The 18,542-nt window shown below is 53.8% G+C and overlaps 1 protein-coding gene across 2 annotated transcripts in view; it reads right to left on the reverse strand.

The window, feature by feature from the left end:
- The window catches only part of STX1B (syntaxin 1B), a 43,692-nt gene that overhangs the window by 9,513 nt on the left and 15,637 nt on the right, over positions 1-18,542 (reverse strand). For both annotated transcript variants that reach the window (XM_063654269.1, XM_054455664.2), the window contains exons 2-5: positions 11,671-12,592; positions 2,801-2,875; positions 2,279-2,378; positions 2,113-2,187 (exon numbers count right to left, since the gene is read on the reverse strand). In XM_063654269.1, coding sequence (XP_063510339.1) covers positions 2,113-2,187; positions 2,279-2,378; positions 2,801-2,875; positions 11,671-12,576 — 1,156 coding nt within the window. In that variant the 5' untranslated portion in view covers positions 12,577-12,592. The remainder of the gene's footprint in view (positions 1-2,112; positions 2,188-2,278; positions 2,379-2,800; positions 2,876-11,670; positions 12,593-18,542) is intronic.

An 18,542-nucleotide genomic window follows, 5' to 3' on the forward strand; every position in this document is an offset into this window, starting at 1 on the left:
TACAGAGAGTGTTCAAGGTCAAGGCTGGATGGACCTAGAGAAACCATTGAGCCCAGGGGATTTTAAACTGCCGGCAGGAACCTTGTTTCTGAGAAGGAATTTCAGGGGCTGTTGCAGAGAATGAAGAGAGGTCAGGCAGGTAGGTGCTCCCAGCTCTAGCTCAGCTAGAACAACCTGACTTTCATGTTTTATATATTGGGATTCTTTGTATGACTTTGGAAAAAAAAAATATTTTGATGCTCTCCACCCCCCACCCCCAAAACAAACTAATTTTGAAATTGCTTTCATTTGTCTTACTGTACTGATAAGGAAGCTGAGAGTAGGGCACTTGTCCAGGGTGAGCTGATGGTGGAGGTTGGACTCTGTCTGCCTGGATTTGCACTTAACGTGCTCCCAGATTCAGACAGTTTCCATCCAGCAGACTCTCCTGAGTACAAAGGGCTTGTTTTTGCAAATCCACATCAGAGGCTCACATATGGCCTCCCCTCCAGTCCAGAGGGCATGGAGTTACTACCCTTCTCTCTCTGGGCCAAGGTCAGTGTTCTCTGGGCCAGGTAGCTGATATAGCTCCTCTTCCCCAAAGCCTAGCAATGTGCCTCGGACATTGGAGGTGCTCAGCATACGTTTTCTGATACTGACTTACCAGGAGCATGCAAAACAGCATGCCGGTAACACTGCTATTTCCCTGGTATAGCAGACAAGGAGGTTCCCAACCCACGGTGCTTTGGGGGAAGATGGTTATTACCAGCACCCAAGTCCTTAAATTAGAGTGAATAAATGAACATTTGGCAAGTCCCTCTTGAAAGTTTGCCAGCCCCTGATGTCAGCCACACAAGTCCAATCTGTCCCGAGCCAAGGATACCGATTCAGAGGCATTTGCTGGGCCCACCCACTGGGTGCTCTGTGCCATGCCGGGAGCCTGCTCAGGAGAGATGAGGACTTAATGAAATCGAAGCCACTCAGAAGATCACCTTTTTCTGGTGAACCTTCATGCTGGTGGAACCAGCAGGGCTCAGATGCAATTTAGACAAACACTCTCCTTTCCCTCATTTCCTATCATATATCTTTCTCCAAAGAATTGGAGCAAGGGGGAAAGCTGGGGTTTTGTGCTTTCTCACTGTTTAATAATCTGGCTCCTGGAACTTTGTAGAAATTCCTTAGAGAAAGGCCTGTTTTGCTCAATGGATGGCAAAGTTCTTTTTTTTTTTTTTTTTTTTTTTTGAGAAGGAGTCTTGCTCTGTCACCCAGGCTGGAGTGCAGTGGCGCGATCTCGGCTCACTGCAATCTCTGCCTCCTGGGTTCAAGTGATTCCCCTGCCTCAGCCTCCCAAGTGGCTGGGATTACAGGCGCCTGCCACCACGCCCGGATAATTTTTGTATTTTTAGTAGATGGGGTTTCACAGTTTTGACCAGGATTTGGTTAGAATTTTGAACTCCTAACCTCAGGTGATCCACCCACCTTGGCCTCCCAAAGTGCTGGGATTATAGGTGTGAGCTACCACGCCCAGTTCCTTTTTTTTTTTTTTTTTTTTTGAGACAGGGTCACTATCTGTAACCCAGGCTGGAGTGCAGCGGCATGATCTCGGCTCACTGCAGCCTCAACCCCCTGGGCTCAAGCGATTCTTGTGCCTCAGCCTCCCAAGCAGTTGGAACAGAGGCACGTACTACCATGCCCAGCTAATTTTTTTTTTTTTTTGAAACGGAGTCTCTCTCTGTCACCCAGACTGTAGTGCAGTGGCACGATCTCAGCTCACTGTAACCTCCACCTCCCGGGTTCAAGCAATTCTCTGCCTCAGCCTCCTGAGTAGCTGGGATTACAGGCGCCCGCCACCACGCCCAGCTAATTTTTGTGCTTTTAGTAGAGACAGGATTTCACCATCTTGGCCAGGCTGGTCTTGAACTCTGGACCTCGTGATTCACCCGCCTCGGCCTCCCAAACTGGCCCAGCTAATTTTTGTATTTTTTGCAGAGACAGAGTTTTGCCATGTTGCCCAGGCTGGTGTTGAACTCCTGGGATCGAGCAATTGGCCCCGCCTTGGCCTCCCAAAGGCCTGAGCCACCACGCTCCACCCACAGTTCTTTTCCTCCCTGGTTGAGGGGTTGTATTCCTCACCTTTCAATTTGGACCGAACCTTGTTGGCCGTCTTCTTGATGTCTGCAGTGAGGTCCTCCAGCTCCTGTTTGGTCTCTGAAGGGAGGGCGAGGGCAAGTGAGATGTCTGGGTGGGAAACCCAGACCCCTTCTCCTCCCACCCCCCAGTCCCCAGCAGCCACACTCACTCTCATCTGGGTTGGGGGCGGCCAGGATGGCGCTATGCTGTTTTTTCACCTGCTCCACATCCTCCGACAGTTTCTCAATGCAGCCCCGGATCTCTTCCACCTGGAGCAGAAAATCGGCTATACCCAGCCAAGCTGTCAGGCCAAACAACGGGTTCCAGGGGAACCAGCCAGGGTTCAGGGGGATGGACCAGCCCCAGAACGGCTGATAAAAGGCCAGGGAGGGTGCAGGAGCAGGGGAGTGGGGGACAGGGAAGAGGAAGTTGTTGGTGGCTAGGGGCTGGGTGCTGGGGCTGGGGCTGGGGCTAGGGCTGGGTGCCGGGGCTGGGGCTGGGCGGTGGGACTAGGGGCTGGGGCTGGGGCTGGGGTTGGGGGCTGGGGCTGGGGCTGGGGTTGGGGGCTGGGGCTGGGGCTGGGTGCTGGGGCTGGGGCTGGGGCTGGGGCTGGGCAGTGGGACTAGGGGCTGGGGCTGGGGCTGGGTGCTGGAGCTGAGCGCTGGGGCTGGGGGCCTTGGAGGCCCATTACCTGTTCAAAGAACTCATCCATGAAGTGGTCCCGATCCACGTGGACCACCTCCTCTTCATCATCACTGTCTTTCGCCTGGGGGCAAGGAAGGCTGAGTCCGTGAGCAGACCCTACCTGGGTCCCCAAGGCTGGCTCTCCGGCTTTCCCACCCTCTCCCTGCCATGCACACACAGGTGCTCCCAGCTCTAGGCTCAGAGAAGGGGTCCTGGGAGGGGTCCCATGCAGGGGAGATGGCAAAGGCACCAAAAGTGTTTGTCAGCCCAAAGGATTCCTTAGAAGGAACTGGCAAAAGACCCCTCTCAGGGTGGATGTGGCCTTGGGGGCGCAGAGCCAGCCTTGACCAGCCAATAGGGATGATTTCAATATTTCAACAACCGGCTCAACGTCAGGCTTATAGTAACTGACCCTGGGCTCCATGAAGGGTCCTGGACTGGAGTCCCGGGAGCCTGGATCTCCCTACTGTCCCTGCCCTCCTGCCCGGATCTCACTTTACTCCTTCTCTTCCTCTCCTGCCCCACCCGACCAGACATGTTCCCTATGCAAGGTCATTTCACTGCCAGCGGCAGGCGCCAAGTTGAGCAAGCAATGAGGGCTGGATAAGAGACACGGGCAGCACCCCGACCTCCCTTGCGCCCTGTGCCCCCCTCTTCCCGCCCACTCTCCCTCCCCTCCCAGCCGGCTCTCCCTCGCAGTGGATTCACTTGCTTTCATCCAGCCCCTTCCAACTTCACACCCACCTACTCTTGCTGGCTTGGATTTCCCAGTTGCAACCTGCAGCTGCTCAACCCTCCACCCTCAGGGCTCAGAGACACAAAGAGATTTACCCACCCACAGCACCACTGCCACCGACAGACAGACTCGAGACACAGACAGAAGAGCTGACACCCAAGGCACACAGGAATAGGCCCCCCCGACACCCACATGGAGATGCACTGATGCTGGCGTTCACCCGCACGCAGACTCACAGCTGAGCTGCACTGACATGTGTGGACACACTGGCGTTCAGCTGCACCCCTGAGGACATTTGGGAGGGCTCACTGGGCTTGTTCTTCCAGCTTTTCCGAGCCTCATGTCTGCACACACGCTCAGAGCTGGACAGGAGAGGCTGTAGGGGAGGTGCCCCATGCTACACACACCTGAGTCCTTCTCTGCTTGGGACAGAGGTCTGACGGCAAAATCTGAGCCCATCAAGCTTAATGACATCTGGAGCCCTGATCAGCCCCAGTGGAAATGTATACAGAGGTCATCCTGATTTCCAAAAAGAACCCAGCCAGAGCTCAGACAGAATCCAAACCCTAGAGCCTGGGTGAAAGCAAGACAGGATCCAAACAGCATCCACCTGGGGGTGTAGTCAGTTGGAATCCAAAAAGAAGAGCTTGCCAGGGTCCCAGCGGAACGCAGACAGGGCCTAACAGAAACCAGACAGGCTCAGACTGAACTAGCCGAGGCTCACACAGATCCCAGACAGATCCCAGACAGCTCAGATTGAACCTAGACAGGGCCAGATGGGACCTAGGTGCAGTCCACACAGCCAAAACTCAGGATCAGCAGTGCCCCACAGCCCCAGGAAAAGCCCGCACAGCCCGGGGGGCCTCCAGCTCCACGCTCCTGAAGCCACCCCAGCCTCCCTGCTAAGCCCAGCCCAAATGGAACTCCAGGGAGTCTTCACACAGACGCTGGGCCCACACTGTGTCGGAAAATGTGTTCAGCACTTGGGTTGAGTTTCCAGACAATCCCAACCATCCGCCTGGAAAGGGGGTTTCCTCCGTCTTAGCTCACGGTTGCCCCCAGAAAGTGGGGCGGCACAGGTGGCATAAGTTGGGGACCCTGAGAGGCTCTGGGATGCTGGGCTCACCTCTGAGGACCCATCGGCCTACCATGATGCTCTTCACTTTCTCTGTCCTCAAAACCCAGCTGTGCTACAAGGCCTCCTTCCCCTAGAGCCAAAAGCCTTCCTCTGCCCTTTCTCTCCCTTCAACCACTCACTCAGCCACCAGCCTCACGCAGGTCATGCGGCCTCTCCCTGGCCCGGGTGCCTGAGGACTTTCCCGTTCTCTGTGTCTCTCACTTTCCCATGCTAACGTTAGGAACTCTTTCCTAAAATCTAATTTCAATCTCTCCTGTTGTTCTTGGAGCCACCTCCCTTAGGTTCATTTCTGGAGCACCCTGGGCTACCTATTTGTTTGCCTTCAAGAGAGGAAGAAAGATAGAAGGCCCAAGTGTGGTTTATTTGGTATAATAAATACAAAGAGAGCTGGGAGCTAATAATCCTCTACCATTTACAAACACTTTTACATCCATAATCCTTTTTGATCCTCAGCACCACCAGCCCTGTAAGAAAAGCTGCATAAACATCATCGTCCCCATTTCACAGATGAGGGAACAGGAAGCCAGAGGGGAGAAAGGAGAGTGACTTGCCCAAGGGCACCCAGGCCACATAGGGCCAGAAAACCATGGACATCCAGCCCTGCAAAGACCCCTGTTAGGCTCCAGACTGGGCTACCTCCCCCGCTGACTTTCGGTTCCCAGTTACTTTCCCTCTCAGTGAGCGCCTGCTGAGTCCCAATCTGGGGAAGGCTCTGTGTCCGGACAACCTAGCAAAATAAGAGCACTTGATGCTATTTTTTGCGTAAGTCTTACATTCTTGTTATCTCATTTAATCTTCATTAGGACTCTGTAAGGACCATTGGCCAACATAATTATAATTATGCAAATATTTAGATGGTGTTTTACAATGTGCCGGGCACTGTTCTATGTGCTCCACATATATCTATCCATTTCATTCTTATAAAAGTCCCCTTGGAGGTATTATTATAGCCCCCTTTTATAAATGGGGAAACTGAGGCATAGAGCTAAATAACTCAGGCCAGCTGTAGTGGCTCACACCTATAATCCCAGCACTTTGGGAGGCTCTGGTGGGAGGATCACTTGAACCCAGGAGTTCAAGACCAGCCTGGGCAACATAGCAAGACCATGCCTCTACAAAAAATACAAAAATTAGCTGGGCATGGTGGTGTGCACCTGTAGTCCCAGCTACTTGGGAGGCTGAGGTAGGAGGATCCCTGGAGCTCAGGAGGTTGTGAGCTGTGATTGTGCCACTGCACTCCAGCCTGGGTGACAGAGCAAGACCCCGCCTCTTAAAAAAAAAAAAAAAAAAAAAGAACTTGTCCCAGGTCAGCTGTTAGAAGACCATTTGGCTCTACCCCTGAGCCTAGTCTCTGCATTTGCTGAGTGGTAACAATGCCTACCCCCGGCCGATCCCATGTTACAGACAAGGAAACAGGCTCAGAGAGGTTGCCTGACCTGCCTAAAGCTTCACAGCAAATGAGGCCAGAGGCAGGACCTGAACCCAGGACTGTCTGGCACTAAATCTCAGGCTCTCTCCCTTCTATCCTGCTGACAGATGGCAGTCCCTCGTGGTCCTAAAAAGCCCACTCTGCCATGTCCCCAGGACTGCTGAACTCCTGCACCCAGGACGGAAAATCAGTAGGAGGGGCCCAGGGCTGCAGGAAGAGCTTGGACAGGAGGCCAGGCCTCCCAGCCTCCATCTGTCTTGCTGTGTGACCCCAGGCAAACTTCGACTCCTCCCTGGGCCCCAGTTCCCTCGTCACTGAAATGAGCAGACCGGTGCAAGTGCCCATCCTGCTCTGAGGGGCCCTCCGTGCTCTGAGTGATGCATATTTAGTAATGAGCACAGCATCCATTTCTGGAAGAAGTTAGGCCAGCCAAAAAGAAAGCAGGCTGTGGGCAAACCATACTACCTAGGAAAAGATGATCAAAGGTGCCCCAGTCTACTTTATGGTGGCCTCAGGTTGCAGGTGAATGAGTCAAGCCTCAGTTTCCTCATGTGCAAATCGAGGAGGATAACAATTCACATACATATAACATATATGTGCTGATTACCATGAGTTGGGTCCTATTACAAGTGCTTTGCATTTCTTTTTTTTTCTTTTTCCTTCTTTTTTTTTTTTTTTGAGAGATGAGATCTCACTATATTGCCCAGGCTGGTCTCGAACTCCTGGGCTCAAGAGATCCTCCCTCCTTGGCCTCCCAAAGCGCTGGGATGACAGGCGTGAGCCACTGCACCCAGCCTGCATTTCTTGTTTAATCCTCATAACCACTCCATGAGGTCATATTCTTATTCTCATTGGACAGATGAGGAGGTGGAGGTGCAGAGAGATTGGGTAACTTGCCCAAGATCACACAGCTGATGGGATGACTCAAACTCAGGCACTCTGCTCTACAGCGCACAGCTCCTTGAGCACTTGAGAGGGATTGAATGAGAGAGTGCAGCGCCCCGAGCCCCTTCCAGAAGCACCTGGGTACTGCGCACATCAGATCCAAGCCTCCAGCTGCAGCCTGACCTCCTCAGGGGCCCCCTAAGTCCAGGTCTTCCACACCGGAGCCACCACGGGCCTTGTGTGTATGTCGATGTGGAGTGACGGCAAGGACAGATACAGAAGCGGAAGGAGGAGAGTGACAGTGAGAGCCAGCAAGTCAGTGACCAGAGAGACAGATGGTGAGACAGTGACAAAAACACAGAGGCGGCAAGAGACTGGAATTGGGTGACAGAAAAGTCAGAGAGAGTGTGCGTGTGTGTACGTGTGTGTGTGTAAACACATGCGTGCCCCAGCACTGACACACACGGGCTCCTCATGCTCCTCAGGGGTGCAAGCATCATCGTTTGATCGGAGGCAGCAGCCTCCCCCTGCGCCCCTTCCCCCACCCTCTGCTTCAGTCCATCTGTCTCCCTGGCTGGGGCCTCTCCTTGCTCCCTCCCCCTGAGCAGCCTGGCCCTCTCACCCTGACCTCTCTCCTCCATCTTTCTTACCTTACCCCCTGCCCCTTTCTCATCCTCCCTCTGCCTCGTGAAGTCATTCATTCATCTAACAGATGTGTCTGATTTGTGCCAGGTGCTCTTCTGGGTGCTGCTGGCGATGTGGTGGTGAAGAAGACAGGCAAGAAGGGCCTGCCTCCAGGGAGCCGGCATTCCAGTGGGGGAGGCAGACAATGGGAGGTGAACAAGACCATTTCAGATTGTGCTGAATAGCAGGAGGGAGATAAGCAGAAAGATGGGATCAAGAGACACGGGGATTGGGGGGGATTGTAGAAGGAGTTCTACAGGACGGTCAGCAGGGCTTTTCTGGGGAGATGACATCTGAGCTAGGTCCTGAAGGAGCCAACTGTGCCACAATGCTGGGGAAACAGAATTCAGGGCAGATGGAACAGCATGCTGGACAGAGGGAACAGCATGCACGAGGGTCCTTGGACAGAGGTAAACTTGTGTGTTTGGATAGCAGAAAGAAGCCCAGTACCAGCCGAGCGCGGTGGCTCATGCCTGGAATACCAGCACTTTGGGAGGGCGAGGTGGGAGGATCATTTGAGGCCAGGAGTTCAAGACCAGTCTGGTCAACATAGACCCCATCTCTACAAAAGTAAAAAGAATTAGCCAGGCCTGGTGGAGCGCATCTGTAATCCCAGCTACTCGAGAGGCTGAGGCAGGAGGATCCCTGGAGACCAGGAGGTCAAGGCTGCAGTGAGCTGTGATTGCACCGCTGCACTCCAGCCTAGGCAACAGAGGAAGACCATGTCTCTAAAAACATTTTTTTAAATATAAATAAAGGCAGCCCAGAGCAGCTGGAGGATATGGATCCATCGCCCAGGGTTCGCTGGTCTCCGCCCCCTGTGATTTCAAGGCTGCGTTGCTAAAGCACCTACTGTGCCTGCCTCATACCTGAGGGCCTTCGGGGCTCAGGGCGGTCCCTCAGCAGCCTTCATCCTGTCCAGCCTCAGATTCAGGCTCCTGCACTGCAGGCCCCGCCTTCGTCCCAGGTTGTCTCCGCACTTCTCCCACCCGACTCCACAGCTGCGTCTCAGACCTCAGCCCTCCCTGTGCCCCTCCTGTCTTCTCCCATAACCCACCTTCCTCTCCACCTCACTCGCTCTGCTCTTTCCTCTTGAGCCCCACTCTGGCTTCACTCCTTAGACCCTGGGACACCTATTTAGCTGATTAACTCCTCATCACAGCCTCCACAATCAGCCTAGCACCAACCAAGGTTGCCTGGTAAACTGGATGCAGAAAACCCTGGTTCAAGCCCACCTCGACCATTAAAAGCTATCTGACCTTGAACAAGTCAGGTTTTTTTAACCCCCTCTGGCCCTCAATGTAAAATAAAATAGGGACCAAAATAAAATAGGGGCCATGTCCTGCCCATCGCAGGGGGCTTGTGTGGTGTTGAAGAGAAATAAACAAGCCATCTGCTGGGTAACAGACACACAGCACTGTTGGGCACCAGGCCCCCTCCTAGGCACTTGATGCATATTAACTACTTCCAGTCCTCAGGATAACCCTGTGAAACAGGTACTCTTACTTCTCCCAATTCATACACGAAGAAATTGAGGACCAGAGAGGTTAAGCAACTTGCCCAAGGTCTCACAGGAAGTAGCAAAATTAGAATTTGAACCCAGACAGTCTGGCTCCCGAAACCACTGTGTGACAAACGGACTTGAGAACCCCTTGGGAATGCCAAGGTACTGTTGGAAAGACAATCAGTCCCCTGGGCTAACGTCCCCTCCCACCACCGCCCCTGCCTCATCCCTCCCAGTGTCTCAGAGACCCCATTTCCAGGTCCCCCACACCCTGCCGGGTGTCTCCCGCATCCCAGCCTCCTTGCTTTCAACTGTAGCAGGGAGACCCTTACACTACCCTAATCTGTCAGCTTTTCCCACCCCGCCCGCCCCCTCTTGAATCTCCAGTTTCCCTGAGCTGTGACTAATACCAAAGCCACTACATCCACTCAGCCCCTTCACCCTTCCACACCACCTCCGGCAGCCACAGCCAACAGGATTCCTTACCTCTGAGCAGGGGCCCCTGACTCATTCATGAGGCCTCCCCCTCCCCTGCCTCCCCCTTACCCCGCTTAGCCTTTTCCCTCCCTCTTTCTTGAATTATACCCCAATTCCACACCACCTGATCCCAACCCACTTCGATTTCCCTGGGTTTTAGAGTCATGGAATAGTCCTGGTAGCAGGGGAGCTGGGTTCAAGTCCGGATCCCTCACCTGCTAGCTGTGTGACCTTTGGCAAGTTATTCAACCACTCCGGGCCTCAGTTTCCCCAAATCTAAAATGAAAGAGCCTCTCCATCCACTTGCCAGGAGGTCAGTGGGGCTCTAATGACATCACAGAGGAAAGCCTGCTCTGCAAACTGAGGAGTGGAATTGACAGCACCGATGCTGAAGCCGGCTTGCCTGGGTTTGAATCCTGCCTTTACCAGCTGTGTGAATTTGGTCTAATTACTTAACCTCTCTGAGCTCAGTGTCCTTATCTATAAAATGAGATAACATATACCTATATATCTAAAAAGGTATTTATATATCTATGAAATGAGATAACTAGTCTCATAGGATTGCTGTGAGGATCAAAATGAGTGAATATGCATAAAACACTTCAAACAATGTTTATTATTACTGTCATTTTCCTCATGCCTGAGTGTATATTCAGTAAAAATGTAATAAAGAAACCTTCAAAATTCCCTCCCTCAGCCACCAGCTCCTCCTTGCTTCCCATTTGGCAACCTGTCTGTCCCCAGAGACAGCGGTCACTTGCCTCCAAACACCTTCTCCTCGTCTGTCTGTAACCTGGGTCCCCACCCTCAAATCCAGGGGACAGCTCTTCACCCCCAGTGCTGAAACTTCTGTTTCAAAGGCCAGAAAAGCAGACACCTGTGTCAACCTGGCAGACAGGAAACCCAGATTGCAGTCTGCCCCCCACCCACTTGCTTGGTGACCTTGGGCCAGTCCCTTCCCACGCCTGAATCTCAGTTTCCTCATCTGTCAAGTGGGGTAATAACCCCTGGGGTAACAACCCACCAGTTCCCTGTAAAGGTTCAGTGCATTGGGCAGCTCAGCTGGGGCTGGTACCCTTATTAACATAACACCACCAGCCCAGCACAGTGCGGACTGTCAGCGCTGCCTCCTCGGGCCTCAGGTCATTTCTCCAAATGCCCCAGCGTCCTCCCTGCCCCTGAAACCATTCTCATCGAGCCCCACTCTCCAGTTCCTCCAGGTAGCAGCCTCCACTGCAGTCCTTCCCCTGTCCCCCCAAAACCAGGGACTTCCTGGCCAGACTCCTGGAGCCGGGCCTCTTCAGGCCTGCAGACCTGGGGCCTGCATCAGCCCTTGACTGCCCCGGGTGCCCCAGTTCCCCCCAGCAGAGCGTGGCCCGTGTTCCATGGCCCTCTCCTCTGCATCCCCATCTCCCACCTCTGGGTCACCCCGTCTCAGGCCCTGGCCCTCTGGCTCTCTCCGGAGGCCACCTCTTCCCTCCCTGTCTCAGAGAGATGCCCCCTCCCTATGGGGAGTGACACGCGCGTGTGCACACACACACACACACACACACTTCATTCATTGCCAGGTGCTGGCATCTCATTCCCAACCTGTGTCCTTCCCCGTAGCATCCCCTGAATCTGGGTCCTGCTAGACTCTCAGCCTGGCCCAGTCACCGCCCCCATGCTTCTCTTTGGCAAACCGGCCCGGGGGATGACAGTCCCCTCCGGTCTCTCCTGACATGCACTCTCTGCCATCCCCAGACCAGACCCTGGGGCCCTCCTGGGAATGCGGGGTGTTCGAAGCCCCTGAGACCTCTCCTGCCCCCTTGTGTCTTAATGGCCTCCAACCCCTTCCAGCCACTGTCCCCAAAATGCAGGTTCACTGGAGAGACATCAGGCGCCTGAAGATACTGGGGTGCCCCGGCTACCAACCTCCGATCTCATCCTTCGCCCCCACGTCCCAGCACCTCCCCCACTCCATCCCCACGCGCTCCCCCAATATTGGGGTCCCGCCCCCCCATTCTCCCCACCCCCAAGCTCACACTCCGCAGCTCCTGAGTCCGATCCTTCATCCTGCGACGGCTCCTCCTCCTCCTCCTCGTCCTCCTGCCTCTGCTGCTGCTCCGGGTCTCCCGCCTCTGTGCCGGAGGCCGGGGTCTGGGGGCGCCGGGGGGCGCCGCGGCCGCTGCGGGGGGCCTGCGGGCGGGGGCGGGGCCGGGGGCGGCTGGCCGAGGGCCGGGCAGGGGCAGGGGCCTGGGCCGGGCTCGGCTCTGCCGGGCTGCGGTGGCGATGCGGCTGCGGCACAGGGTAGGATGGAGGGATGCGGGAGCCGAGCGCGGGGGAGGGGGGCGGAGGGAGGTGAGGAGGAAGCGAGGGCGGGGGGAGCGGGAGCGCGCAGGGAGCAGGGGGCATGCGCAGCGCCCGGGCCTGGGGCGCCTGGGGGTTGTAGTCACGGGCTTGGGGGACACCCGAGGAGGGGGCGGGAGAGGCCTGGAGGCGGGTGGGGGTGGGCAGAGCCCGAGGAGCAGGGAGCGATGCGGAGAGCCAAGCGGAGATGCTAGGGTGGCCCGGGGGGTGGGGTGGCCCGGCGGAAAGAGGGGGTGAGGGAATGAATTCAGGGAATAACCTGGGAGCCGGGATGTGGATCCCTTTCCAGGAGACACAGATCGCGGCTGTGTTTTGTGTCTGGTGTCTGCGTGAGGCTGCGCGCGACCACCTCTGGGTGTGAGCCCGTGTGTGTTCCTGCAGGAGGCTCTTCGGACACTAGAAATAGAAAGACTGACCCTCTGTGTGGTTTTTACGATGCAGGGAACCAGCCAGGTGCTTGCTGAGAAGGACACGGGGCTTGTGTTGCACAGCCTGGGCCTCTCCCGCCGCGGTGGGTCTCGGAGCTCTGCTTGTCTGCCTCCGGGGACAGGGTGATCACTACCTCCCAGGACCTCCTCCATCTGCAGATGGCTCTGACTGTTGAACATGAAATTTGTCCTTAGTGGGAAGGGAAATCAGGTGCCCCTGAGGGTCTGAGTGACCTCCTGTTCTTAAGCCCACCTCTCCTCTCCCCATCCTTACACCACACCATCTGCTCCCACCCCCTGCAATGGGGCGCCGGTCCGCAATGGGACAGGTCTGACTCTTAATCGATCCTCCTGCCTCAGCCTCCCAAAGTACTGGGATTACATGCCTGGGCCACCACGCCCGGCATTTTCTTGCCAGGTACCCAGTGACCTCCTTGGTGCCAAATCTGTGTCTGATAAACACTCATCCCACACCGCCAGTCGGGCCTTACCATCCCTGACCTCTCAGCAGCATGTGACCCTGATGAGCCCCTCTTCCTGAAACCTTCCTGTCCGTGGTGCTCCGCCCACCTACCCCCCAACCTGACCTGTGAGTGTTGTCTCCCAGCCTCCTTCCAGGTCCTTCCCTTTTCCCACAGCCCTTCAACCTAAGGGTTCCCTGGGCTCCGTCCATTCTCTTCTCTCTCTCTTTTTTTTTTTTTTTTTTTTTTGAGTTAAGGTCTCACTCTGTTGCCCAGGCTAGAGTACAGTGGTGCAATCTTGGCTCACTGCAGCCTCAACCTCCCAGGCTCAAGTGATCCTCCCACCTCAGCCTCCTGAGTAGCTGGGACTACAGGCACGCGCCACCACACCTGGCTAATTTTATTTTTTGTAGAGACAGGGCCTCACTATGTTGTCCAGGCTGGTCTTGAACTCCTAGGGTCAAGCGATCCTCCTACCTCAGCCTCCCAAAGTGCTGAGATTACAGGCCTGGGCCACCATGCCTGGCATTCTCTTCCTTCTTTACCTGCATCTTCCTGCACCTCCGTGTCTGCAGTGCCCACATCTGTACCTGCAAGCCAGATCCTCCCCCCGTAAGACAGCCCCTACTATATGCCTAAGCTCTGAGCTGGGCACCAAGAAGACAGAGATTGAAGATGCCACCAGAGCCATGAGTAGATCCATGACTACAGTGGGCATGGCTAGCGCTGACGTGGGGACCTCAAGGAGATGGCTGTATCCTCCCCAAAGTGCTCCTTCCTGTGTTCTCCCTCAGAGATGGCATCATCTCCATCCACCCAGCCACTCAAAGCACAGAAGGCTGTCCTTGCCTCCCCACCATTATAATGCCACCATGTTCTGGGCATCCAACGTGTTGCATTCACTATGCTGGTAGCTCCCAGAAACGTCCCAACCTCACAGCAGCCACTGCTAAGATCCCAAGTGTATAGACCAGGACACTGAGGCTTTGAATGGTCACATAACATATCCAAGTTCACAAGGTTAATAAAGGGCAGGGCTGGGGTCTTGTTTGCTTTTTTTTTTTTTTTTCCAGAGACAGGGTCTCACTCTGTTCCCCAGGCTAGAGTGCAGTGGTGCAATCACACCTCACAGCAGCCTTGACCTCCTGGGCTCAAGCGATTCTCCCATCTCAGCCTCCTGAGTAGCTGGGACTACAGGTATACACCACTGTGTCCAGCTAATTTTCTTTCTTTCTTTCTTTCTTTTTGAGAGAGAGTCTCACTCTGTAACCCAGGCTGGAATGCAATGGCGCGATCTTGGCTCACTGCAATCTCCGCCTCCCGGGTTCAAGTGATTCTCCTGCCTCAACCTCCCAAGTAGCTGTGATTACAGGTGCCTGCCACCATGCCTGGCTAATTTTTGTACTTTTAGTAGAGACAGGGTTTCGCCATGTTGGCCAGGCTGGTCTGGAACTCCTGACCTCAGGTGATCCACCCGCCTTGGCTTCCCAAAGTGCTGGGATTGCAGGTGTGAGCCACTGTGCCTGGCCCTAATTTAACTTTTTTTTTCTTTTTTTTTTTTGCAGAGACGAGGCTGGTCTCAGCCTCCTGGGCTCTCACCTCGGCTTCCCAAGTGCTGGTATTATAGGCATAAGCCACTGTGTCTGACCTTGTTTGTATCTTTTGATTGCAAAGCCCATTCTTCTTCTCCTTCTCCTTCTCCATCTTCTTCTTCTTCTTTTTTAAGAGATGGGGTCTTACTCTGTTGCCCAGCCTGGACTCAAACTCCTGGGCTCAAACAGTCTTCCTACCTCACCCTCCTGAGTGGCTGGGACTACAGGGGCACACCACCGCACCCGGCTCACAGCCCATTCTTGTAAAAGCATGCTCTTATAGCTCCTCTCTCAACTGTGACACCCAGAGCTGTCTCCAGGCCCTCTCCTGTCCCCACCACCTCAGGTTAGTCTAGGCCCTCACTGTCTTTCACCTGGGCCGTCAGCACAGCCTTCTCTCTCTGGTCTTCCCACTTGAACGAAGCCCCTTTCCTTTACATATGTCTTCCTCCCTAGTCCTTAATGTGATTGCCCCCAAAACAAATGTGACCTGCCAGGCGCAGTGGCTCATGCCTGTAATCCTAGCACTTTGGGAGACTGAGGCAGGCAAATCACCTGAGGTCGGGAGTTTGAGACCAGCCTGGCCAACGTGGAGAAACCCTGTCTCTACTAAAAATATAAAATTAGCCGGGTGTAGTGGCACATGCCTGTAATCCCAGGCACTAGGGAGACTGAGGCAGGAGAATTGCTTGAACCTGGGAGGCGGAGGTTGCAGTAAGCCGAGATCACGCCATTACACTCCAGCCTGGGCAATAAGAGCGAAACTCCATCTCAAAAATACATAAATAAATACATAAAAATAAAAAATAAAAATATAAAAATTAGCCGGGTGTGGTAGCATGTGCCTGTAATCCCAGCTACTCTGGGGGCTGAGGCAACCAGTATGGTTGAACCTGGGAGGCAGAGGTTGGAGTGAGCCAAGATCGTGCCACTGCACTCCAGCCTGGGAGACAGAGCAAGACTGTCTCAAAAACAAACAAACAAAAAAATCAGAATGAATAAATGGCATATTCCTGCACCCGTTTTACCCAGGCATAAAGAACAAAGCAAACTATGAAGGCAGGGAGTTTTGTCTGTTGTGTGTTCACTGGTTCTCCAGTGGCTCCACGGCACCTGGCACATGGTAGGCGCTCAGTAATTATGTGTTATAGGAATGAATGAGTGAATGGCGCACCACTCAAATCTGGCTGCAGCTCTAAAGATGGACACAGGCACACACATATGGCAATTCCTCTCACTGATCAGTGATTTCAAGCTCATTACATTCATGATCACTTATGGGCTACCCAAAGTGAGTCATCTGAATCATGAAGGAACTTCCTATGCAGTCTCCTACCCAGTGCCCCCACCCTTTTTTTGTGAGATGGTGCCTTGCTCTGTTACCCAGGCTGGAGTGCAGTGGCACAATCTCCACTCACTACAGCCTCCACCTCCCAGGTTCAAGCGATCCTCCCACTTCAGCCTCCTGAGTAGCTGGGACCACAGGCACGTGCCATCTCACCCATCTAATTTTTTTGTATTTTTTGTAGAGACAGGGTTTCACCATGTTGCCCAGGCTGGTCTTGAACTCCTGACCTCAAGCAATCCACCCGCCTTGGCCTCCCAAAAATGCTGGGGTTACAGGTGTGAGCCACTGTGCCTGGCCAGCCTTTTTAAAGCATCAATATAACCAGGCCAGCCCCTGATCAGAAAACTTCCCTGGTTTCCCATTGCTTATGGGGTAAAGCCCCAATTTCCTAACCTGGCTTTCCACTTTAGGGCATGCCACCTATTCTCACGCACCCTCTACTCCTATCCCGTTATTCCCTGCATTTTCATATCTCCATGCCATTCCTCGTGTCATTCTCTTCCCCTGGAACTCCCTTCCCTCTAACATCCCCAAGCCCACCTCCTGCTCTTCTATCAAAGTTCAGCCACGGTGTCTTTCTTGGCCCTCCTGACACTAGAGGGAAAGCATAGCCAAATCCAGGCTCAGCTGCTCACTGCCCAAATGCCAAACACGAGACGAGAGATGGGGGCCGAGCACGGTGGCTCATGCCTGTAATCCCAGCACTTTGGGAGGCCAGGACGGGCGGATCACCTGAGGTCAGGAGTTCAAGACCAGCCTGGCCAACATGGTGAAACCCTGTCTCTACTAAAAATACAAAAATTAGCTGGGCGTGGTGGCTCACATCTGTAATCCCAGCTACTCTGGGGCGGGGGGGCTGAGGCAGGAGAATCGCTTGAACCTGGGAGGCGGAGGTTGCAGTGAGCCGAGATCATGCCACTGCACTCCAGCCTGGGCAACAGAATGAGACTCTGTCTCAAAAAAAAAAAAAAAAAAAGAGTTGGTAGGAGGAAAGCAGGTTTATTCGGAGAGCCAGCAAACTGAGGAGATGGCAGACTAATGTCTGAAAGTCTCATCTCAAAATTTTCAGGCTGACTGGGTTTTATATATTTATTTATTATTTGAGACAAGCTCTCACTCTGTTATCCAGGCTGGAGTACAGTAGCACAGTTATAGTTCACTGCAGCCTTGACCTCCCAGGCTCAAGCGATCCTCCCACGTCAGCCTCCGAGAAAGCTGAACTACAGGCACACGCCACCAACCTGGCTCACTTTTTGATTTTTTTTGTAGAGATGGGGTCTCGCTATGTTCCCTAGGCTGGCCTGAAACTCCTGAGCTCAAGTGACGCCCCTACAACCAGCAGCCCCCGACCTCGGCCTCTCAAAGTGCTGGATTACAGGCATGAACCACCGTGCTCAGCCGGTGGGGGGTTGGTTATGAGAGGGGGTGGTTATGAGAGGGGATATATGGAAGCTATGCACAGGTTGACTCGAGGTGGGTCAGTGTGTCTGGTCTCAATGACAGTCTTGAGCAGTGGACCATCTGGTGGTCTGGCTGGCACTGGTTCGGGTGCAACAGGAATATAGGAGGCACTCAGCATTCTTCCCAGGGCCGGACATGCTGCAACCTTGATTCCCTGCTTAGTTTTTCAAGGCCACTTCCTGGAGTTCTTTATGCCAAGCACTAGTTAAGCGTTATTAAAAACCCAGCATAAAAGGAAAGGAAGGGAGAAATAAAAGCAAAAAAGAATAACTGATTTTCAAGATGGGGTGGTAGTTTCTGTCTCAAAAGCCTATTTTTTTTTTTCGAGACAGTGTCTCACTCCATCACCCAGGCTGGAGTGCAGTGGCACCATCTTGGTTCACTGCAACCTCCGCCTCCTGGGTTCAAGTGATTCTCTTGCCTCAGCCTCCCCAATAGCTAGGATTACAGGCACGCACCACCACGCCTGGCTAATTTTTTTTTTCTTTTTTTTGAGATGGAGTCTGGCTCTGTCACCCAGGCTGGAGTGCAGTGGCGCGATCTTGGCTCACTGCAACCTCTGCCTCCCAGGTTCAAGCGATTCTCCTGCCTCAGCCTCCTGAGTATCTGGGACTACAGGCGCCCGCCACTGCGCCCGGCTAATGTTTTTTGTATTTTTAGTAGAGAAGGGTTTCACCGTGGTCTTGATCTCCTGACCTCGTGATCCACCCACCTTGGCCTCCCAAAGTGCTAAATTTTTTTTTATTTTTTGAGATGGAGTCTGGCTCTGTCACCCAGGCTGGAGTGCAGTGGTGTGATCTTGGCTCACTGCAACCTCTGGTTCCCAGGTTCAAGCGATTCTCCTGTCTCAGCCTCCTGTGTAGCTGGTATTACAGGCATGCACCACCATGCCTGGCTAATTTTTATTATTTATTTTATTTTATTTTTTGAGACGGAGTTTCGCTCTTGTTGCCCAGGCTGGAGTGCAATGGTGCGATCTCGGCCCACTGCAACCTCCGCCTCCTGGGTTCAAGTGATTCTCCTGCCTTTGCCTCCGGAGTAGTTGGGATTATAGGCATGCGCCACCACGCCCGGCTAATTTTGTATTTTTAGTAGAGACGAGGTTTCTCCGTGTTGGTCAGGCTGGTCTCCAACTCCTGACCTCAGGTGATCTGCTCGCCTCAGCCTCCCAAATTGTTGAGATTACAGGTGTAAGCCACCACGCTCAGCCAATTTTTGTATTTTTAGTAGAGACAGGGTTTTACCATGTTGGCCAGG

The sequence above is a fragment of the Pongo pygmaeus genome, chromosome 18 (assembly GCF_028885625.2).
Source record: "Pongo pygmaeus isolate AG05252 chromosome 18, NHGRI_mPonPyg2-v2.0_pri, whole genome shotgun sequence".
NCBI classification, from domain to species: Eukaryota; Metazoa; Chordata; class Mammalia; order Primates; family Hominidae; genus Pongo; species Pongo pygmaeus.